The sequence below is a fragment of the Pongo pygmaeus genome, chromosome 22 (genome assembly GCF_028885625.2).
Source record: "Pongo pygmaeus isolate AG05252 chromosome 22, NHGRI_mPonPyg2-v2.0_pri, whole genome shotgun sequence".
Classification (NCBI taxonomy): Eukaryota; Metazoa; Chordata; class Mammalia; order Primates; family Hominidae; genus Pongo; species Pongo pygmaeus.
The window spans coordinates 52685080-52709830 of NC_072395.2; the positions used below are offsets into that span (position 1 = coordinate 52685080).

Genomic DNA, 24751 nt, shown 5'->3' on the forward strand with positions numbered 1-24751 from the left:
AGTTTTGGTACAGTATTCAAGAATATCCACAATTGTCTGAAAAAGCTATTAAATACTCCTCACTGTTCCAACTACATATCTGTGTGAAGTCAGGTTTTCTTTACATCCTTCAAACAAAGCAGTATATTGCAACAGACTGAATGAAGAGACAGCTATGAGAATCCAGCCAGACATTACAGAGATTTTTATAAGTATAAAACAATGTCACTCCTCTTATTAATTTTTTTAGTTTAAAAATGTGATTAGTTTCCATGAAAATTTGTTAATCAAAATTAACGTAATAAATTATTATTTTAAAATATATATTTTAAAATAATTGTTTAACTTTAATTTCAAATATGATAAATATTGGTAGATAAAACCCACACAAATGAAAGGTCTTTGGAGTCCGCAGTGATTTTGAAGAGTGTAAAAGGTACTGAAACCAAAGTGTTTGAGAAGTGCTGATCTGGTCAAACTATCTCATTCAGTAAGTACAACAAAGAGAGCCAAAAAAAATTCAGCGACTTGCCCAAAGTGATGACAATTTTCTGGCAGAACCAAAATTGGGAACAAATTTTTTGATTCTTAGTTCAGTATTCTTTCCATTATGTTGTGTAGTCCAGAGTTTCAGCATGTTTTTGCTTGGACATATATGTATACACATTTCACTAAGGCTGTGTCTTTACTGGGGCCAATCCTCAGGCTGTTTTAGTCACACTTGTGAAAACAAGTATTATTTTTATATGGGTTGTTTGCAGTATGAATGCTGACCTATGCAAGAGTGTTCTTAATAAAAAAAACTTATCTAAGTTATTCTGATACATGATTTGGGTTAGTTATTTCTATAAATATTAGATTGGAATTCGATTTAATTTGTAATGAGAAACCTATGTTAAGGCAATGTCCTAGGAAGTTATGTTTAAGACCATATGACCCTAGAAATAAATAAAAATACATCTGATTGACTAAAACTCCAGGGGAGACTTGTGTCCGACTCTGGGCTGTGTCCTTGTCACAATGAGAAGAAGGTGAAGCTCGTTTCTCTTTTTCCCTTTGCTCCCTGGACAGCCCAAGATAATTCTGTAGCTCACTTCAGGGATTGTATAGCCCCCTATGGCATGCACGCTCCCTTTTCTTTCCCACATAATTATTTCCCCCTAGTTTCTGACTTTTATGAAGCATTTTCTATGTAACTTTGTGCTTTCTTGTGAGTAACCTCACCTGCTTCAGAGACCCTGGCAGGTGTACAAAAAAGACCCAGATAAAATCTGAGTTAAGATTTCCTAGTAGAGACACAGCCTCTTTGGGCTTGGGAAAATAGGTCTCACAAAATGTAATTTGAAGCAAAACTTTTTTTAAAAAAAGAGAAAAAGAAAACTTAGAAGTGAGAGGCACGGTCATGTCTTCAGTGTGTTTCTCTCTTTTCTTCTTTAGTTATGGGAGAGCTGTTCATTCCCAATGTTAATCTTGTAGTCGCTGAGAATGAACCTTATAAAGTTACTTGTCGAGCCTCGCACTGGACCCGGCTCCCGGATATTTCCTGGGAGCTCGGTCTCCTGGTCAGCCATTCAAGCTATTATTTTGTTCCGGAGCCCAGCGACCTTCAAAGTGCAGTGAGCATCCTGGCTCTGACCCCACAGAGCAATGGGACTTTGACTTGCGTGGCTACCTGGAAGAGCCTGAAGGCCCGCAAGTCTGCAACTGTAAATCTCACTGTGATTCGGCGTCCCCAAGGTAAGTGAAGATGTTCTGCTTTATATGAAATGAATGATTATTTCATGCTTCAATATTATGTAGAATGCTCCTTCATCCACGATGCCTGGAAAAATCATATGACGACTTTGATTTTGGGTGGGGATGATAAGGCCAATCACATCTGCTGTCAGCTTAATAATCTTATACCCTCATCTGCTTTTTAAATTCCATCTTAAAGTTTTTTTTCTCTTATTACATTTGAAAACCATTTAGAATCTTGCCAATTATTTATCATGAAAGAGCATCAAGTTTGGAGACAAATGCTTGAATTAAACATTTTTTTCTCTAGCTTTTACCTACCACTGTTTCAGTTTGATCCCACCCCCTGAGCCTGTATGAAGCAGGTCCTCATATTGGAGGAGGGTGTTCAGGTCTCCCTGGATTTCTTCCAATCTTAGTGGAATTATAATGCTTCATTTTCTTCCCCAGCAAATCCACAATGTATTTGAAAGTGTCAAGTCTATATGTATATAGTTTAACTTGACTAAGTGACATAACTTTAAAGTTTAGATCCCCCTAAAGAATCTCCTGTGGGGATTTTGGTGTTCCAGACACTCTAACCAAATTCCTTGAAGGGGCCCATAGTGCCTGTGAGCTTTGAGTCAGCCTGGACAGGGTGGGCCCGGGGTGCTGGAGATTGACTTTAACTTAACATTTTACAAAAAACGAAGCGAGGCCTAGAGAAATTCTGTGCTTTCAGCCGGGTCACACAGCCAAAGTGGCAGAGCTGGGCCTAGAAGCTGAGAAGAGCTTTTCTTCTCATCTAAAGCTTTTCCCACCATGACCACACCTTTACCTGAGATCTTCCAAAGTTCAGAACAAAGCCATAGCCAAAGCCAAATAATGATGGTAACGATAATAAACGGCATCCTATAGCCCTTACCAAGTTATCAGGCACTATTCTGAGCACTTCTCAAGTATTCGCAGAATTAACCTGCCTGACAGCCGTATGAGTGTTGCTGTTATTCCTATTGTAAAGGCAAGGTGACAGGGACAGTGCTGTTGGGATTTTGCCCACGTCTGTAGAGTGAGTAAATGACAGGGCAACCTCTACTCACCTGTAGAGTGAGTAAATGACAGGCAGTCTGTCTCCAGAAACTGCTCACCTGGCAACTCCGCCCACCGTGTGAGCAGCCACTTGGAGGGTATATGAGGTCCCATGGCTGCTGTAACAGAAGCCCACAGGCTTGGTGGCTTAAACAGCAGAAATGGATATTCTCACTGTCCTGGAGGTTGGAAGTGTCATCAGGGCTGGTTCCTCCTCAGGGCTGGGAGGGAGCCTCTGTCCCTTACCTCTCCCCTTGTTCCTTGTGGTTGCTGGCCATCTTCCACCTTCCTTAGCTTGTAGAAACATCACCCTCCTCTCTGCCTTCATCTTCACTTGGTGTTCTCCCATTTTTTGGGGTCTTTTCTGAGATAAACATTTTCGAACGGTACAGGTTATTTTTGCAAGATGCCTCTCAATTTGGGTCAATTTGGATCAATTTGGATCAATTTGGATTTGTCTAAACTTTTTCAACATACTCTGACTTAGGTTACATATTTTTGGCAAGATATAGGTAATATCATGTGGCCACAGGATGACAATTTTCATTGGCATAAGTTTGACCCTTTGGTGAAGGTGGCATACCCTGAATTTATCCAACATAAAAGTACCTTTTTTGACTTTATAATTAATATGTAGCCAATAGATATTGTGGGAATATCCTGTTTACCCACAGCCTTTCACCTAACACAATTTAAAAAAAAAACTTTTATTTTAGGTTCAGGGTTACACATACTGGTTTGTTGTATAGGTAAACTTATGTCACAGGGGACTGTTGTACAAATTATTTTATGACCTACATACTAAGCCCAGTACCCATTAGTTATTTTTTCTGCTTCTCTCCCTCTTCCCACCCTCCACCCTCAGATAGACCCCAGAGTGTGTTGTTCCCCTCTATGTGTCCTTGTGTTCTCATCATTTAGCTCCCACTTATAAGTGAGAACGTGCGGTATTTGGTTTTCTGTTCCTGTGTTAGTTTGCTAAGGATAATGACCTCCAGCTCCATCCACGTCCTTGCAAAGGAGATGATTTTCTTCTTTTTTTACCTACTAACTTCTACATTCTTTGATAAATCATTGCCTGAATCAATTACTTCTATGGTGATTGTAAAGAGTGATTTCCTGCTTCCATTATTCTTTCCATATCTATTAATTGGCTTTCTTTTGTTAAACAAAAGACTTCCCTCCCCTTTCTTCCTTTTCTTTTTTTCTTCCTTTTTTTTTTCCTCACAGTTTTAGTAGGGACTCAATTTTGTTCAATACATTCTAATCTATTCCTGTCATTTTTCATTTTGACACCCAGATTGCTCCAGACTTGGTCAGTTGGTGTCCCTCCAAGCTGGTGCTGGTGTCTTTCCAACATCCCCCTATTAGTTTTTGAGCACCTGGACCAGTAAGGTGTTCCAGTCTCACTTTGCACTCAGCTGTCTCCACCTGGAATCAGTCATTTCTCCAGGGAACCAACCTTAAATATCATAAGTTAGTCTACTTAAATATGATAAAGTATGGTCCAGGCTTTGAAAGAGAAGATTCAAAAAAAATCCATTAGCACCAAATGGAATAAAATGGACTGGTTAAAGCATACATCTTAACAAGGTAACGATGCAGCAGGAGCTCTGGCCTGATTGATGGTACCTTAGAGAGATAGATTTTAGAGACTGGCTTGCCTGCAAATGTTTTCTTTTGTAGTGGAAGGGAAAGAGAGCACTTAATTTCCCTTGATCAGGTTTAATTCACTGAATTCTTCTTAGACCAGAACTAGTGCCTTAACGACGGCAGCTGGAGGCATGGCTGCTGGGAGAGGGAGGCTCAGTGGGTGCTTGCAATGAGTCTAGCTTTATTGGACTCATTTGGAAAAGGGTAATTGTTTCTAAATTATTCATCAAGATCCAGTGCAGCTGGTGGCTGGCTGCATGTTGTGTGTTTTATGTAAGTTTTATTAGCTGAAGACCTCATTGCAGCCTTGGTTGGTGGAGCTGGTGACCAGATGAGGCTGTAAGGAGAACAGCCAGGTTTCCAGAGAGCCAAGTGTTAATGGGGCTGTGCCCATTCAGGCTTCTTCAGGAATCACCTAAACATCCATTTTTCCACCCATTTCCTAAAAGTGCAAAGCATTTGTTTTCATTTCTGAAATGATCCCTGCAAGTCATTGAAAGAAGAATGACGTCAGCTTTGGAAGCTTATCTAGTCAGGGCAAGTCACAGGGTTGTATGAAGTACTTCCTGGTTTATAGTTCAAAAGGTTTCCTTAGAGAAAAACATACTGGGAGGGCTAACACTCATTTCAGATTTGTTTTTTAGAAATTGATTTTCTTAACTACGGAAATGATACAAACCTCGAGCATTGCAGATGTATCCAAAACTAGAGAGTGAGGCCCTCTCACCCTGTCTTGGGAGAAGCACTGTCAGAGCCATCTGCCCCTCGGGGTGGTTTTCTTTGTGCATTTACTTGTGTGTAGGTTGTGAAATGGTTAAAGTGAAGTAGTGTTTTTAGGACACATGAGCACCTTGTAGAATGTAGTGATTCCTGGTTATGACCTTACTGTTTGGAGAAATGGCAATTTTGGATGCAGAGAAGAGTATTAGAAGTGACAGTCCTAGGCCTTTGCCCTGGCACTGATGGTGCAACTTTGGGCAAGTCAGCAACCTTCAGGGCTCAGTTTTCTCACCTGTAAAGTGGGTAGGAGAAGAAGAGAGAAGTCCTCTCTCCCGGCTGTGGGTCAGAGACAGCAGAGGAGCCTTCTTCATAAATATGCTGAGGCTCAGGCTCCTCCTAGGGGTTTTGTTTCATTAGTTTTTGTGGAGCCTGGGAATTGCAATTGTAAAAAACGTTCCCAAGTTACTCTAATGGGCAGCCAGGATTGGGGACTACTGAACTGAAAAAAAAATCTCTAAGGCCTAGCCTTCCCCTCCAGCCTGATCAAGTGCTATGTCTACACAGACTTGGACATTAGACAGCCTGGGTTCCAATCCCAGCTCACCCAATCACTAGCTGTGTGTCTTCTGGGCAAATTACTTACCCTCTCTGAGCCTCAGTTTTAGAACAGTCCTTGCTCCAGAGCACATAGGACTGGAAAGGGAGTGATTGTCATTCACACTATTGATTTGGAGATCTCTTGTGTCACCTCTAGTGGGCACAGGGGTATGCTTTGCACATGATGGTGGTGACATTTGGTATTAATATGTACTTGGCACGTGTTGGTGGTGACATTTTATATTAATCCATTTGGTTTCAAGAAATTCTATACCTTTTTAAAACTCTATGCATTCTTTTGAGAGCATCTGGGAAATGCTATTTTCCTTTTCTTCACAGATGGGAAAAGGACAATCTCCAAGCGGAGGTTAAAGCACATGGTGAAGTCAGTAATGAGGCCCTAACAAGCACACAGTGGTGTGAAGGAGTGTAGGGAGAAAGGCAAGCGGTGTTGACCTTGGAGCTAATCTTCCTTAGTCACTATGTGTAGGTTACTCAGGTATAGTATACTCATCCTCTCCAGCAAACCTGCCATTCACCTGAGCCAGGCACACCCACACCCTCCATAGGATACAAGGCACAGACCAGCACCCTGCTGTAGACTTTATGCAAATATATTTATGTCATACCTGGGCCATATTTTCCTCAGAAGGATTATTCTACATTGGAGACAACACATGGCAGGATGGAAAGATATAAGCCAGGGGTCCTGTGGCTTCCTATTCTGGGCTCCCTGTGCCATTTACTTAGTCCCTCTGTCCTGAGCGTCTTGTCTGCATGATGAAAAGATTGGATTATGGATGACATCATTCCAAGAGTCTGTGTTTTCTGTCCACTGTCAGATTTTTGATTTGTCAATAATATATGGCTATGATCTATTTTTCAGTCTACAGTAAATGCACTCTTTTTAAAAAAATTAGCCCCATACTAAACAAAAATATACATACATGTGTGTATACCTATATATAAAATATATATTATATATGATAAATTTGAAATGGTTATGAAAATAGGAAAGGTCTATCTGTGTAGCCCCAGCACTAAATCATGCCTCTTGCTGACTCATACACTACACTTTGGGCTCCAATGGATTAAAGGGAGACTTCAGCTTAAGTCTCACTTAGGCATAAAACTTGCAATATTTGCCTTCCAATGGAGCGTGGTCACAACAAATAGGAAGCGAAAGAATAAGTGATGTGGTTCCTAATACCAATTCCATTTTGGTCAGAGTTTGGGGCTTTTGACTGAATGCAGGCATCACTTTCTGAACTTTGTGGTTAAATTAAGGGCCAAAAGAGTGTTTAAAGTCCCTCTGGCCCTCAGTCTCTTCCTTGCCTCAGTCACCATTCCCAGCAAAGCGTCCCTTCCCTTCTGTTAAATGTGCATTCCCTGAAAATAGGGCAGGCTCTCTCTGTCCTAGATTAAGGCAGTCTCTATCTGTGCTAGATTAGAGGAAGTGTTATGTCCAGTTTCAGGAAGTTTGGCACACTCATATTTCTGTCTAGTAGGGGAAGAAAAGTCTACTGATAGGGAGTGTGTGAGTCAGTTAACAAGCATCCTGTCTTATGCCAGTAAGAATTTAAAGCCTGTCTCTTAAATCTTGAGCCAGACCTCATTGGTTAACCCCAGCCAGCTCCCTTATTAAGAAAACTTGTTATATTTGCAAACTTCAGTTAGTAAGAGTCCGTTAAACTGGAAATAGGATGACCACTGCCATCTTGAGCCTGTGCACTGTAGCTTACAGCATTCTCAGAACTTTCACACACACCCCTGAACAGCCTGGTGGGACAGGAATTGTTATTGGTAAGTGAGCCAGAAGCCAAAGTTAATGCAGCAAGAAATGCTGGTCATGAGATTTCACTGGTTCCATCCACAGGAAACCTAAAGTTCTCGCTCAGTCACAAAGCTCCCACACAGTGGTCCAACCTTCGACTCAAGACTGTGAAGATCATGGATCCAACTCTGAACTTCATCATTTTATTATCACATCTGTGGGAGGGGGAGTGTGAGAGCAGCCTGTCATGTCGTGGGTAGCTTGGGCAGTGTTTACATTTTGGCTGCGTACAAGGGATTCCCAAAACGTGGCTCACCAACTATCTGCATCAGAATCACTTGGGGTATCATTCGGGATATCCTGACTCTGTGTCCCTGGAGGTGGGCTTTGAATCTGCATGTGCAATGATATTCCAGGTGACGCTTGGGATTCTGCTGTCTGTGGAGCAAGGGGATAAATGTGTTTTCTGCATGTGAACGGTCTGCCTTGTGTTAGTGCTTCAACTCTGGGGCTGGGAAGGTGTGGAATGGGAAGGGTGTAATCTGTTCCTTCCATCTTCATTTTTGGGAGAACTCTTTACAAGTCTCTATCTATTCCAGCTCATCTCGGATGGTGGGAGATGTGGAGATAGACAGCATTAGGAAAGTAGTTTGACTTCCTTATAATCCTACAGTTCTGCTCTGGGCATCTTACTATGGGGAGAAAGGTGATCCCTAGACCTGGTTCAGCTGCAGCTGACTGCCTGGTGCATAGACTTCTCTTCTCCATGTAGAGTCATTTAACTTTGACATAGGAATAGCAAACTACTATTGCAAGGTCAATTTTCCAGGAAAATTCTAAGGAAGAACATCTAAGAGCTGTTTTTGAACTCCAGTCTCTGGTTCCAAAGTGGTGGATGGCCATTGATTTCAAAGCAAACGCCATGTACCTTCATAGGAAGTCTACTGTTTCAGTATTTTCTAAAGACTAGTATCTAACAAAATAGCATGCATTTACATTAAGATACCACCCAAGCACGCAGGGTTGAGTGACAGCCTTTTGTTGAATAACAATTCACAATTAAACAGATCAACTTAAATGTGTGTGGTTTGACTTCAGCATGGTGCACTAGGGAGAAGTGAAGGGCTGGATGAAAACTCTCTTGGGAACATCAATGTAATTCCCATACTGTCCCTTTCTGTGTTGATAAAAATGTTCTACATCTGTGGTGACTGAGCACCTGAAATGTGGCTAGTGCAACTGAGGCACTGAATATTTAATGACTCATACTTTTAATTAACTTAAATTTGAATTTGGATGATCATGTGAAGCCACAACAGCTCTGCCTAAGATATGGTGGAAAAGAATCAAAATGGCTTTTTCCTCTCTCTTTCTCTCCCTACATCCCTCTTGCTTCCTGATTGCTCTGCCTCAACTTACCCTTTTTTCCTCCCACCTGCATGACTACTAGGCAAAATAAGAGGGCAACATACACACTAAGGAAGGTGTCTCCTGAAAGGCTGTGGAAAAAGCAATTACTGTGTGAGGAATTAATTTGAGGGTCGGGGAGTTGGACGCAGCTGGGGTGAAAGCCATGCACCTAAGTTCCTTTAGAAGTGACTCTCCCTCAGAATATCCTGGTTTCCTCTGGGCGCTGGACTGTCAACGAGTGGGGACATGGAAGGGAGAACAAAATGTCTTCATTCCAGTCTTGTCCAGCGGTAGTGCTCAAAAAGTATTTCTTGATTAAATAAAGGATGTCAAACGTGACCATCACTATGCCAACCTCAGGGGACTGTCAGCCCAGCCCTGCCTTATCTACTTCTCAGGGATATTAGAGACATTAAACAAGCAACACCTGAACTGGGTTACTAAGAAGTTGTTTACTGGCAGAAATAAGTATTGTGATGGAAGGTACTGTAGAGTATTGAATAATTAAACACATTGAAAGAAACTTGGCCTATGACGCCTAGCCATAGCAGGCTGAATAGTTATAATATTACTAGAAAACATAATGCAACTTATAATGGGGCAGAATCTGTGATTCTAGGCAGTGCAAGTATCACTAAAATATCATTTTTTCTTCTTTAGACACTGGAGGCAGTATTAATATTCCAGGTATATTATCAAGTTTACCAAGTTTAGGTTTTTCATTGCCTACTTGGGGCAAAGTTGGACTTGGATTAGCAGGCACCATGCTTCTGACGCTGACGTGTGCTCTTACAATACGCTGCTGCTGCTGCCGCTGCCGCCGTTATTGTGGCTGCAATTGCTGCTGCCGTTGTTGTTTCTGCTGCAGAAGAAAAAGAGGTAATTTTTTTGTTCATTTACATTTTTACATACTTTTGAACTTTTGGTACAAGCAGTTGAAGTTAATGAACTCATCAGCTCTTTCAAAACATAGATTAACTACAATATCACTTTACTTCTATTAGAATGCTATTATAAAAAAGACAAAAGATAACAGGTGTTGGTGAAGCTGTGGTTGCACACTGTTGGTAGGAATGTAAATTGTTAAGCCTTTATGGAAACAGTATGGAGGTTCCCCCCAAAATTAAAATAGAGCTATCCTATAATCCAGCAATCCCACTCCTGGGTCTATATCCGAAAGAAATGACATCTTCATATTGAAGAGATATCTGCATTTCCATGTTCATTACATCACTCTTCACAATAGCAAAGATATGGAATCAACCTATGTACATCAATAGATGAATGGATAAAGAAAATGTGGTATATAGACACAATGGAACACTAGACAGCCTTCAAAAAGAAGAAAATCCTGTCCTTTGCTACACCCTGGAGAGACCTAAAGGACATTATGCTAAGTGAAATAAGCCTGATACAGAAAGGCAAATATTATATGATCTCCATTATAGGTGGAATCTAAAAAAGCCAAGCTCAGGGAAACAGGAGGTAGAATGGTGGGTGTTACCAGGAAGTGGGAATGGGGGGTTGGGGAGATGTTGGTTAAAGGGTACAAAGTTTCAATTAGACAGGAAAAATAAATTCTGTAGATCTACTGTACAGCATGATGACTGTAATTAATTATAATGTATTGTGTACTTGAAAATTGCTAAGAGAATAGGTCTTAGATATTCCTATCACAAAATAGCGATGAATATGTGAGATGATGGTTATATGAATTAGCTTGATTTAATCATTTCACAATGTGTACATACCTCAAAATATCACAGCGTACACTGTAAATACACATAATTTTTATTTGTCTGTGTGCTTTAATAAAGCTCAGACAATAACAATAAAATAAAAACCACAACGAAAGACACATGGGCTTTAAGAGTCCTTGAAAGAAACGGTGGCAAATTCTTGGAGAAGAAAAGGGCTTTCTTAAGGAAGGAAGCTGTTTCTCTGGGGCCTGATGCAACCCCTTAGGAAGACCAAGATCTTCATGCTCTTGAAAAGATGATTGAAGCAGTGCCTTTCTCACCAAAGACACTGATTATTGGATTTTTGTGCTTATTTGTAAGGATATATAACTATTATAATGTCATTTAGATGCCATGGTTTTTTAGAATAATATCTACATATCTGAGCACATTAAATGGTTGTTTCCTATTTTGAAGAATTTTAAATCTCCCTTTTTAGGTGAATGTTGATAGAGTGGTAGAAAGAAAAAATAAGATCTTCTGTTAATAAAAAAATAGTACCAATACAATTAATAAAAATAATTACGTGTTTCCTTAGAATGAAGTTCTCTGAGATACTCCCACGTCATGTGAAAGCAGTAGCCTTGCTTGGGATTGGGATCAAGGGCGGGGTGGGCACATAAACACTGGGTGGGCTTGTCATAGCATTAGGCAGTTTGTGGCTTCAGAAGCCTATGGACGCTTTATCATGAGAATGCTCCAGGACTTCCCGTGTGCTGAATGTGTGTTTGTCCTTACCTTTCTTCCTTTTGTTAAAAACTTCACGTACTCTTATTTGAACATTTTCTACAGCTAAATTATCTTTCTAAAGATCGGAGTTTCGATGTTAGCTTGCATGTCAGTTGAACTACATTTTGAGTTTTATTAACACTAACTGCCACTCAATGAACACTTAGTGTGTGTGTACCAGGCACTGTGCTAACTCTTTTACATGGAGTATCTCACTAAAATGCATGGTCTAGCCTTAACTAAACTAAAGGTCTAGTCTTAGCTCCTCGATGAATTTGGTTTGTGATTGGGCGATTCACTCTGTGGTATAACTTAAAAAAATTTCAGACACATGAATATTTTCTTATATTCCCTTCCTTCTTAAATGAAGGGCAGTACACTATAGATATTCTTTTGCATTTTACTTTTTTTCCCTTACAATATATCCTGGAAATCAATCCATGTCAGTTCATTGAGATTTCCTTCCTTTCTTATTACCGCTGCATGGTTATCCATGGTGTAGATGTACCGTGGTTTATTCAACCATTCTCCAATATATAAGCATTTAGGTCATTTCTGGTATTTTGCAATTATAAGCAATGTTGCAATGAATAATGTTGTGTATGTTCATATTTATGGAGGTGTAGCTTTTGGGTAAATTCTCAGAAGTAGGATTGCTAGGTCAAAAGCTATGTGTATATGTAGTTTTGTCACGGATTGCCAAATTTCCCTCCAGCAAGGTTGTACAATTTGCATGCTTACCAGCAACACATGAGAGTTCCCGTTTCCCCACAGCCTGGCCAACAGGGTGTCATCATACTGTTTAGTTTATGCCAACCTGGAAAGTAAGTAAATAAAAAATGGTATCTCAGCGTAGTTTTGATTCTATCTTATTATAAGTGAGGTTGAACTACTGTTCCATCTTTTTGTATGATTGAGAACAATCTTTATATGTTTTTATAACTTGTCACTCTATGTCTTTTGCTCATTCTTTTCTCTCTCAGATTTTTGGGCTTTTTACTCCTTATAATTTTAAGAATTCTTTTGATGTTAGGACTGATGGCCCCCTTTATCTGCGTTTTGAGTCATAGGAAGTCTTTCCTTATATGGAAGTTTTTTTTCTGGTGCTTATATCTTATATGGTTTCATTTATTTGTCTTTCTAGGTTTTATTCATTCTTCTGTGTGATATGTTGTATGCATCTAATTTTGTCTTCTTCCAAATAACTAAGCCGTTGTCCCAGCAGCATTGACTGAAATCTCTGTCTTTGGCCTGGTGGTTTGAGAAGCCACCTTTATCATACACTGATTTCCATATGTACTTAGGTCTCTTTCTGGTGTCTCTATTCTGTTCCATTGGTCCGTTTGCCTATTCATGCACTTACACTGTACTGTTTTAATTATAGAAGTTTTATAGTATGTTTTAATGTCTCCTTGGGCGAGTCTGCCTTGTAGCTTTCCGTTTTAGTGTTCTCCTGGCTAGTTTTGCATGTTTATTGTTAAAACTTGTTTATTTTAAAAAATTGTGGCAAAATCTACAAAAAATTTTCCATTTTAACCATTTTTGAGTGTACAGTTCAGTAACATTAAATAAATTTACACTTCTGTGCAACCATCACTACCATCCATCCACAGATCTAGGTTCATCTTGCAAAATAAACTCTGTACCTATCAAACAATAACTCCCTATTCCCGCTTCCCCCCAGTCCCTGGCAACCACGATCCTACTTTCTATCTCTATCAATCTGACTACTCTAAGTATCTTATATAAGTGGAATCATGCAGTATTTGTCCTTTTAAAAATGGCATACAGAGTGATATTTTGATATGTGTGTACAATGTATAATGATCAAATCAGGGTAATTAGCATATCCATCATCTCAAACATTTATCATTTCTTTGTGTGGTGAACATTCAAAAACCTTCTCTTCCAGACTTTTGAAAACGCAGCACCTCATAGTTAACCACATTCACTTTACAGTGCTGCAGAACGCTGAAACTTTTCCTCTTATCTAGCTGTAACTTTGTGTTCATTAACCAAGCTATCCCTAGCTTCCTCCCACTACCTCCCCTTCCCAGCCTCTGATCCCCACAATTATAATCTCTGCTTCAATGTCTTCAATTTTTTTTTAGCTCCTAGCATATAAGTGAGAACATGTGGTATTTATCTTTCTGTGCCTGACTTATTTCACTTAACACAATGCCCTCCAGGCTCATCCATGTGCTATGGATTTCATTCTGTTTTACGGTGGAGGAGTATTCCATTGTGTATATGTGCCGCATTTTCTTTATCCACTCATCTATTAATAGATATTTAGATTGATTTCATATCTTAGCTATTGTGAATAGTGCTGCAATAAATGTGGGGGTGCAGATATCTCTTTGACATACGGATTTCAATTCTTTGTGATACCCAGATTGCCTGATTGTATGATAGCTCTATTTTAAGTTTTTTTGAAAATCCTTCATACTGTTTTCCATAATGACTGTACTAATTTACATTCCCACCAATAGAGTATGAGAGTTTCCATTTCTGTTCATTCTCACCAGCATTTTTATTTTTTGTCTTTTTGATAATAGCCATTCTAACTAGGGTGAGATGATATCTCATTGTGGTTTTGATTTGCATTTCCCTGATAATTAGTGATGTTGAATGTTTTTTCATACATTTGTTGACCATTTTTACATGTCTAAGAAGACAATTACATGTTTAATTAGACAATCTAAATTGAGAAATGTCTGTTCAGACCATTAACTCATTTTAAAATTTGATTTCTTTTTTGCTGTTGAGATGTTTGAGTTCCTTATATAGTCTGGATATTAATCCCCTGTTGGACGAATAGTTTGCAAATATTTCTTTCCATTCTGTAGGTTATATTTTTGCTGTTGATTCTTTTGCTGTGCAGAAGCTTTTCAGTTTAATATAGTCCCATTTGTCTATTTTTCTTTTTGTTGCCTGTGATTTTGAAGACTTAGCCATAAAATCTTTGTCTAGGCCAATGTCCTGAAGGATTTATCCCATGTTTTCTTCTAGTAGTTTTATAGTTTGGTGTCTTATATTTAATTCTTTAAGTTTGGGTTTATTTTGTATCCACTTTGAGTTTATTTTGTATGTGGTAAGAGATAGGGGCCTAATTTCGTTCTTTTGTATATGGATATCCAGTTTTCTCAGGACCATATATTGAAGAGGCAGCCTTTCGCCAGTGTATGTTCTTGGCACCTTTGCCAAAAATCAGTTAGCTGTAAATACGTGGATTTATTTCTGGGTTCTCAGTTCTGTTCCATCTGTGATATACCTTTATTCTCTGGGAAGCAGAAATTGAAAGGCAGTGAACTCCTGTTGGACCTAAATTAGATGGGAAATTGTTTTTACCTGGGAATTATTCCATATGCCCCAGATGGGTTACTCAAATGGAAGACACTGGATTTTAAAGGAAAACCACTAAATGACTTAGATTTTAATAGAGATGTGACTAGAGATTGTTCAGTACCTTCAGAACATTATTTCTAACATGAGCTATGTGGAGTAGTTGGAGAAATTCTGGTTATTTGTACATCCTGGTTCCCTTCAGCTTTTGTCTGTTCTATACTCATAAGAAGATTAACTGATGGTTGTTGGCCCACACAGGATGTGCAGGAGGTGATTTTTAGTTTCTTCATCTACAGAATGGGAATAAATATTATCCTATAGATTGGTAGTAATAATTAAATAAGTTTATTAAAAGTTTCTGTGATCCATCCTAGATTTAATCTTTTCTTTGAGATGAAAAGCCTTTGTAAGAGTGAACTGTCCCCCCACCCCCGCCCACCCCATTCACAGTAAGTCCAGATAAGGCTACAAACAGGGCTGCCACAGCCTACTTACAATGCCCACCTTGCTCCACCAGGTGTGATTCATAGTGGAAATTATGCTATACCTTTACATAAGTGTGAAAGATGAGTAAAGGTCTGGATTTCTCTATGATGATTATTTCAATGCTTAAAAATATTAAACATCAAAAATTTTCAGAAAGTATTTTCTGGTTCTCTGCTGCTATCCAGAGATTTCTCAGTAAGCCAACTGATTAACTGACCACATAGGAATGGCTGAGGTTCTGCTCAGCCTGGCCTGGGGGCTTTGGGATGGCAGCATTCTAGAGGGACCCCAGGTTCCTTTCTTTTCTTTTTTTTTTTTTCCTTTAAGTTACAAGATTATTTATTTAGCTATCAGAAATATAACATTGTTCCCTTTTCTTTTTTTTTTTGCTATACTTTTTTAGGGTACATGTGCACAACGTGCAGGTTTGTTACATATGTATACATGTGCCATGTTGGTGTGCTGCACCCATTAACTCGTCATTTAACATTAGGTATATCTCCTAATGCTATCCCTACCCCCTCCCCCCACCCCACAAAACCATAGAAGAAAACCTAGGCAATACCATTCAGGAGATAGGCATGGGCAAGGACTTCATGTCTAAAACACCAAAAGCAATGGCAACAAAAGCCAAAATTGACAAATGGGATCTAATTAAGCTCCTTTCTTACAAACTGTGCTTACAATGGGGACTTTGGAGGCATTCCCCTGTTGCTGGAGGACGTTCATCTCTTACCTGATAGTCTCTTTTCTGCAATCCAGATAGAATTGTTTTAGTTTGGGATGTAAATTGGCAGATGTTATTAGAACTGAAAATACATGAGAACATTATCTAAAAACTAAGGAAAATCAGTATTTAAAAAATCTTAATCAAACTTGATATATAGAAGGCCTGGACAGTAAAGCTCGGTTGCAAAGATCACAGGCTTTTGGGACAAAATGTTGGGGACTTGATCTGTGGCTTTTTACTCCCCACCTTCAAATCCTAGATTCCTTCTAATCAGTCTATGGATCCACTGACTAAAAACATTAGCAATTTAATGACAGTGTTTTTTTTTTTTTTTTTTGTTGGGTTGGGGGCACAACTGTATCAATTGATACCATTGGTACCTATTGATTGAAAATGTATCTTTGAATTAAAGAAATATGGCATTATTAATATAATAGTGTCTAGTCTGTTAAAAATATAATAACAGTAACACCTACTTTTGAGTTATTGTAACAGTTAAATGAGATAGTACTTTGTACAGAGCCTGCTTGGTGCTGACACATGGTAAAAACTGAATGAAGAGCAGCAGTGATTGATAACACAGAACATTTCTTCTTGGTATATGGAGTCTGTATAGTCTCACTAATCAAATTCAATATTCACAAAGTAATAAGTAAATACCCCTGGGTGACTGAAATATACTAAGTACTATACAATCTATATTTCAGGTACCTAGGAGTTATTTATTTTTCTAATAGTTAACAGTGAATTCTACTTTCCTATGCTTGGAAGTCATTTGATAATTTGGTATGGGAAAACTTAATAATACTCCTTGGGTCACAAATACTAATGTTGGGTCTGTTAAAATAAGGGAGTCTATAAAAATTAATGCGACTTGATTTTTAGAATAAGTATCCCGATTTTTCTAATGTAATTTTGTTCTTTTTTGCAGGATTTCGTATTCAATTTCAAAGGTAAGTTTGAAACCACATCTATTTTCTGAAAACAAAACAAAAAAATTGAACAACAACAATAATAACAACAATACATACACACAACTGTGGGATTTTTGGATTTATGTTATCCAAAATTAAGTACTGAAAGTAGACAATGCTGAAAAACACATATGCCAATCACAAACTCATAAGGCAACATGAACTGTGGAATGAAATAGATGGGTTGCCACTGCCTACCTTTGACTTGCTCTGGTTCACTTCGGGAAATGGAGATTTTCTTAGTGTCTGGCATTTGCAACTCTTTCCACAAGAGGACACTGTTCACCATGACTATCATCTCGCCTGCTTTGGGTGGAGGCCAGAGCCACCAGCAGAGGTCCTGCTGGAATTTCTGGGGTAGTGGAGAGCAGTGAGCCAAGCCAGATGCCTGCAAGTCACGTGAAACTGTCCAGGCAGACAAATTAGGCAGTGTTCGGTGCTCATTCAGCCACGGGGAGTGGACAGGATGGAAAAATTCCTTTCATTCCCAGGCTGCCCAGAAGTAGCTGCAAGCACTTTTAAGGTAACTGTGTCAAGGACTTACAATAAGTAGCCAGTAACCCTTTTAAATGTCTGCAATATTAACATAGCCATATGTGCACCAAGGGGAGGGTTTTTTAGACAGATGTTGTTTGGTGTGGGTAATATAACAACAAATGTAGTTACCAGTATTTTATTAGAATATTTACATTTTTAAGTGTTGAGATTCTAAAATACCTTTTGGCTACATTCTGTGAGTGATTGTGCACAATCACCATGTGGCAAAGGCTATCCCTTCTCCCACTGACCCCTGGCGATTGCGAAGTTTGGAGAGAGGACACCACCAAGCAGCAGTCTGAAAATATTCCTCCTTTGAGGCCTGACTTAGGGCAAGGGAAGAGGAAGAAAAATAGACCCTGATAATTATTCTGGCATTTCTCTTGATCGCTACTACCAGCGGAATGGAAGCCTGGACTCTCGGTTCACCGTTGTTGACTGTGCCAACATCTTCCATTTCTGTTCTCTGGGGTCTTAGGTGATTTGAAAGCACAGTAAAGTGATCAATAGCTACTCAGGATAATGGGTAGAGGATAACAACAACTACAGAGTAATGACACTGGGAGCACGAGAAAAGCTAGTATATCTTGAGTGCCTGATGTACACGCCGGGTACTCACTGTTGCACGCTTTGTAGAGTTTTTTGTCTGAATGTGAACTGGGTGGGCCTGCCTCAGGGTTTGGGCACCTTTGTCTCTGTGCAGCCCTTGAACTTAGGTGAGACTGCATTAGGCTCCAGAGGGACAATGGGGGTTGCCCACTGGATAATCCAACCCCACTTGCTTTCCCCTTTCACGATGTCCGTGGTACTCGCTCCAGCTGCTTGAGGACTTCTTTCGCATTAAAATAATTAAAATTACATATATATAGTTGTATGTTTATTATGGAAAAAATCAGTGCATGTTTATTTTTAGAAAAAATAAATATAAAGATAAGCACAAGAAATAGTTTAAAAAAATCACCCACACTTCTATAGTTCTGAAGTAATTATTGTTAATTAACTATGTATGTATCTACATACTCAAGTGTTCATGTATATACCCATAGATATGCACACAAAGCATTTTGTGAAATTTGGATTATAGTAACCATTATTTCATAGCTTGCTCTTTTCACTTGGCACATTCTGAAGATTATTTCTGTTAACAAATACTTGCCCACAGCATTTTTGTATTATTTGTTTGATAGTTTTAGATAGATATTTATAAGTACAGAAAACTGCACAAGTTGCAGGTGTGTAGCTTGATCAGTTTTCACAAAAAGCACAAATGCCTGGGCTTGATGGCTGAAATTCACAGATAGAACATCTTCAGCATCCCCAAAGCCCCCTAGACCCCGGTCAAATTGCTGCCTACCCCTCCTCTCCACAGGTGACATTCTTCTGACATCTTTCCCACATCCCCAGAGATTAGGTGCATATATCAATGGTGTCATTTTGTGTATACTCATTTATGTCTGCCTTCTTGAGCCTCTCACTGTGAGACTGATCCATACCGTGGCATTGTGAGTGTCAGTGGTTCATTATTATGTAATATTACATTCTGGGCACATATGCAATTTATTTTTACCTTTTGCTTTAAATGCGTGTTTGAATAGTTTTCAGGTTGGGACCATTACCAACACTACTGCTCTGGCCGGGGACAGTGGCTCACTCCTGTAGTCCCAGCGCTTTGGGAGGCCAAGGCAGTGGATCCCTTGAGCCCAGGAGTTTGAGACCAGCGTGGACAACATGGAAAAACCCCATCTCCACAAAAAGTACAAAATTAGCTGGGCGTGTTGGTGCTTTTCTGTAGTCCCAGATACTCAGGAGGCTGACTTGGGGAGGATCCTTTGAGCCCAGGAGGCAGAAGTTACAGTGAGCTGAGATCACACCACTGCACTCCAACCTGGGTGACAGAGTGAGATCTTGTCACCAAGAAACAACAACAACAACAACAACAACAAAAAGATTACTCTGAGTATTATTGTAGGAGTCTTTTGGTGAACATAAGTACTCATTTCTGTTTGGTTCTGTGGGGAAATACAGCTGACCCTCTTTATCTGCAGGTTCCACATCCTCTGATTCAACCAACAATGGATCAAAAATATTTCAAAAAATATACAACAGTAAAAAATAATACAAAATAAAGAAGCAGTACAGTATAACAACTATTTGCATAGCATTTACATTGTATTAGGTATTATAAATAATCTTGGGATAATTTCAAGTATATGGGAGGATGTGTGTAGGTTATATGCATACGCAAATCCTACACCATTTTATATCAGAGACTTGAGAATTTGCAAATTTTTGTATCTGCAGGGGTCCTGGAATCAATCTCTAACAAATACCAAGGGAGACTGTATCTAGTCCTAAAAGCTGGGCCAGAAGGTAGCATATCTTCAGCTTTAGACAGTGCCACATTTTTCCAAAGAAGGTGTACAGGCTTACACTCCCACTAGCAGTGCGTGAGAGCTCTCATATGTAATAATTTTGACAGATGCCATGGAATTCCATTTTAGAGAACCATCATCATTTATTTTACTAGTCCCCCCAATTGGGCACTTGGTTGTTTGCAGTTTGCTTTCATAAATAGCTCATGAATCAACATTCTTTCAATTACATATTTGTACCTATCCTTGATTGTTTCCCTAGCATACATCCTTAGAGGTCAAGTGTGACTATTTAAAATTCTTTGGCTATCCATTTCCAGACTTCCTTCCAGCCTCCAAACCCTAGGAGGCTGCACCAACTTTTGCTTTATTTCAGGAGTTGGCACATTTTTTCCATAAAGGGCTACGTAGTAAATATTTTTAGTTTTGCCAGCCATATGGTCTCTGTCATGAGGACTCAACTCTGCTGTTACAACATGAGTATGGCTACATGTTTAGGTAGCCATAGACAATATGTGAGCTGATAGGTGTAACCGTGTTCCAATGAAACTTTATTTACAAAAACAAGGAGTGGGTCAGATTTGGCCTATGGGTCATAGTTTGCTGACTTTTGCTTTATTTGGTGAATGGTTTCTGAGAGTTGAGTAACAACTTGGGAGTGGAATCCATGGACCATGATAAACTTTCATCTCTCCCCATAATGGGAATGTGTGAATAGGCAGGCGTCCATACCTGCAACGCAGAGACAAAGCTATAGACTTCCTGTGTTAAGTTCAATGTGTAAGCATACTCTTGAGAGTAACCACGTGAACTACGTAGGTATCCATTGCCAATTGACATTTGGCAATGTTAATGTCAACAATTAACATGAACATAAAATGGTCTAATTGTAGGAAATCTGAAGAAGAGGAGACAAACAAACAAACTGATACAGAAAGTGGAAATGAAAACTCTGGCTACAATTCAGATGAACAAAAGACCACAGGTGAGTAGATAAGAGGGATGGTAGAAAGACCTGGGAAAGAGAGAGCTGGAAGAAGGGCTGGCTTGCTAGATACCAGCTGCACAGGGAGGCTAACTTGGCACTGGTGGTTATTATTTTTTGGATAAATTTTAGAAGAAGAAATTCTAGAACTCAGAATACTCTAGGAGTAGGTTAACAGTAAAAATCCACGTGTCTAATGCTTAAAATAAAGTGAGGAAGAACCCTGAGAGCTTTAAAAAATTTTGTTTTTTTCCATCACACACTGGGGCCTGTCATGGGGTGGGGGGAGGGGGGAAGGATAGCATTAGGAGATATACCTAATGTAAATGACAAGTTAACGGGTGCAGCACACCAACGTGGCACATGTATACATATGTAACAAACCTGCACGTTGTGCACATGTACCCTAGAACTTAAAGTATAATAAAAAAAATTGTTTTTTTCCCATGCTTTCTTTTTTTGTTTAAAGCCCTCTACATTAAAACATGTGGGGAGGTATTTTAATACATTGGGGGTAACTTCCTCCCAGTTTCAAGTAGAGTCAAGTAAGAGATCTGTTCCCCTTGAATGTAACAGGGAGTTGGGAATGCTGGAAAACTAGACCCACTTTTGGAGAGTCTTGCTGTCATATCTTATTTTCTTGCTATGAGACAATACAGAGTGATAATGGGGTGAGGGCATCTCTAAGACAACATCACCAGGAAGCAGCAGCAGTTGAGTATTGAAGGCTGATGAGAGGGGAAGGCTGAACACACTCCTCTGCAGGATGAACGGGACACCTGACCTCACAGGCTGCTGGGAACACCAAATTCCATGGGAAGGTTTTCAGCCAATCAATCCTTGCTGAGGGGCCTAAACACCTTCGTTTTCCACAAAAATTGGAGCTCTATTTTCAACAGCCCCATTTTTTTAAAATTTTACCATGGCTTCCTCCCATGTGTATTCCAGATTGCATCTTTCAGATTTAAAAAAATTCCAGAGAGCACGGACTGTTTCCTTTGATAATCTGACTACAGCTTCTTGCAGGTTCCTGTGAGTGAATATTTATTCATTAGTATTTTGAGCAATTGACTATCTTGACAACAACCATGGCCCAAATCAAACATCTCTGTCTCTTTTATCTCCATTTGTCTGGCATTTATTTTCCTTGATCAGCTGTTGAAGCTTTAGATCATTTTGTGTCTGGGTGAAACTAATGTGTCAAGAAAGAAATTGATTTTGAGTTAGTTTTCCATATTTTTATTTCTTTAAAGAAATAACATTCTAAAGGGATGGGATCTCAAGGGAATTTAAAAAAAGTGTTCATGGTGAAGGATTATGCCAGGGGTACTACATAAAAGCAAATGTGTTTCTTTATAAATCAGAATTGTTAGAGCACACAGCTTGGTGTTGCCACTTAATGACTCTAAAATTGTTCTTCTGTTGCAGAAACCGCTTCTCTCCCTCCCAAATCCTGTGAATCCAGTGATCCTGAACAAAGGAACAGTAGCTGTGGCCCTCCTCGACAGGTGGTTTAGACCATTTTCCCCCTTTTTGGACTTTGTAGGCCATTTACAAATTCTTACCTTGTGGTGGGTGATTATAAAATGGTGCACGTTGTGTATTCATGATGGTGGCATGTTGCCTTTCCTCCCCTCCACATCAACTGGTCAGCGTGGAGAGATGGGGCTGAGACATGGACTGTTTCTTGCCTCCAGTAGCAGTTGCTCCAAGATCAAGGCTGGTTCTGGGTAACAGCTCTGGGTTCACATTTTGGGAGGATGTGACTTGATTTGGGACGTATCCGCCCGAGTTGGCATAAGAGTGAGCAGCATATATAATGTGCCATTTGTTCTCTTCGAGCCATATTCTCCCAGGACTCAAGTCCGTTCTGCTCTCCTGGTTACCCGCTCCCATGTGGTGCTCATCTGTACTTGGACCCTTGGGGCCTTTGGACTCATGGAAGGATGCACTGGGTCTGAGGATCAGGACAGAGAAAATGTAGTTTGCTCTGCATGCAAGTTCTATGATGACAAGCTTGAGGGCTGAAAAAATCCTGTCGGGGTTAGAATTTTAGAGGAGAGAGGAGGAGTCCTTGATGATTAAGGATTATGGCCAGAATGGCTAAGAGGCTGGAGCTGCCATTAACCTAGATAAGGGATGTTATGGGTGGAGCAGTTTAGGGGGAAAGATTAGACATCTAATTTGGAGCTTGTAGATTCTGAGGTCTCTGTTAGATGTCCACATGGAGATGCTGAATGTGTGGTTAAATTCACCAGTCTGCAGTTCCAGGGAGAGTTACTAGCTGTAGATACTGGTTGGTTGGTTGGCAATGTTTCGATGGGAGCTGTCTTTTCACAGGATGGTTCACTTAAGTAAACAGTCAACTGGCAGCACTGAGAACATAGTATGTTAATTTGCTGATATAGAGTCAGCATTGGTTATCATATATGAATGAATGAGAGTTCATTTTATATCCCGAATCATAAATTAGGTAGAATATATATACCCAACACCCTTTTCTGACCTGTACAAATGCAACTTCAGACAAGAAGTATTTCAATGTGATTCTGTGATTATGTCCCCAATAAGTATAGATGTTATCTTCTTTTAGCTTTTGGAAAAGGTAAATTTGCAGACTGAGTTTTGGATAGCACACTGGGCCAGATGGGTTGGGTTTGTTCTGCTAGGAGCTGCTTTACCTGAGGGGACGGTGCCCAGCAGGTGCCTGTGTGGCCCCTGATCATTCTTTCTTGGCACAGGTATTTACCTGAGTTTCCAGGGAGCTCTGGGCAATAATATTCCTCCCTGCAATTGGGATTCAGCTCAATAACCTACATCTTGCCAGTGATGTGTGTTTTTCAGACCTGTAGGGAGGAAGGGAGTGCTGATTGATGCTCAGTCATGTATTGGGAAAACCTAAGTGATACTATTAATATTAGTGTCAACACAGGTAGCCAGACAACAAGACATATGAGGGGCCTGGGGCATAAAGGAAACTGTGCCTGAGTAACAAATCGTTAGCTCCTGGTGCAAGTTCCAGTGACTTTCCTCAGGCTGGGTGTCAGGAAAATGGAGAGGTAATGTTTTTTCCATCAGGGCTGCTCTCTTTGGCACGTACATCTTTTGATGCATTTAATTTGGAGCTGGAAGGGACGATGATGCAACAGGTTTCCTTTAGAAGGACCAGTCTCTGAGTGAAAGGTGGCGGTGGAAGGGAGTGACTGTTGGGCTGTGGGGTGGCTGGCTGAGGGGCTCGCTCCCACCCCAGCTCCCAGCTCCAAGCACGGACAGCCAATAGCACATTTAAGCCAACCGTGATTTCCACAGCCCTTCCGTGGTTATCTTTGTCTATCAAGTGTGTTTCTATCAGACAAGCCAAAGTGTTCAGGTCTGGCATTGTGGGGAGGGTATAAGCAGGGAGGAGATTCAGAATAGGGTCATACCACATAATTCTCTTTGAAATACATGTAGTATGAATGAGGAAGAAGGGGAATGTGAGGTGCATTTGGATACCTGAGTGGAGAATGACGTTTTGGAGCTTGGAGTGGATGCTTCTTGATGCTTGTAGTGTTCTTTTGAATATACACAGGGAGAGAAACTTGAGAGGTTTCTGCTACTGAAACATGTACCCAGCTAAATAATCAATCGGTGGAAAAACAACAGTAACCCTTGAGGTGCTGAGCCCTGGGGACTGGTAATGTAGCCTCGTGTTTCTTATTTCCTGAAGCGTTTGTCGTCTTCTAGGGGAGCTGGACACCTCATCAGAGAGCGCCAAGGTCCTTAAGAAACAGATCAGGACTCTAGGAAGTTGAATTATCTTTGGCTGGGCTAGAAACTAATGAGGGTTATTAAATAACGATCTTTCTACTCATCATGGGGGGACTTTAGTACAAAGTCCTAAAGAAGAGGTCTATCTTTGATTATGACCAAA

The 24751-nt window shown here is 39.9% G+C and overlaps 1 protein-coding gene across 1 annotated transcript in view; it reads left to right on the forward strand.

Moving 5' to 3' along the window:
* Positions 1 to 24751, forward strand: part of IGSF5 (immunoglobulin superfamily member 5) — a 55264-nt gene that overhangs the window by 24451 nt on the left and 6062 nt on the right. The window contains exons 4-8 of the mRNA XM_054468795.2: positions 1417 to 1716; positions 9599 to 9817; positions 16902 to 16923; positions 20747 to 20838; positions 22267 to 22346. Of these exons, the coding sequence (XP_054324770.1) occupies positions 1417 to 1716; positions 9599 to 9817; positions 16902 to 16923; positions 20747 to 20838; positions 22267 to 22346 (713 nt within the window). The remainder of the gene's footprint in view (positions 1 to 1416; positions 1717 to 9598; positions 9818 to 16901; positions 16924 to 20746; positions 20839 to 22266; positions 22347 to 24751) is intronic.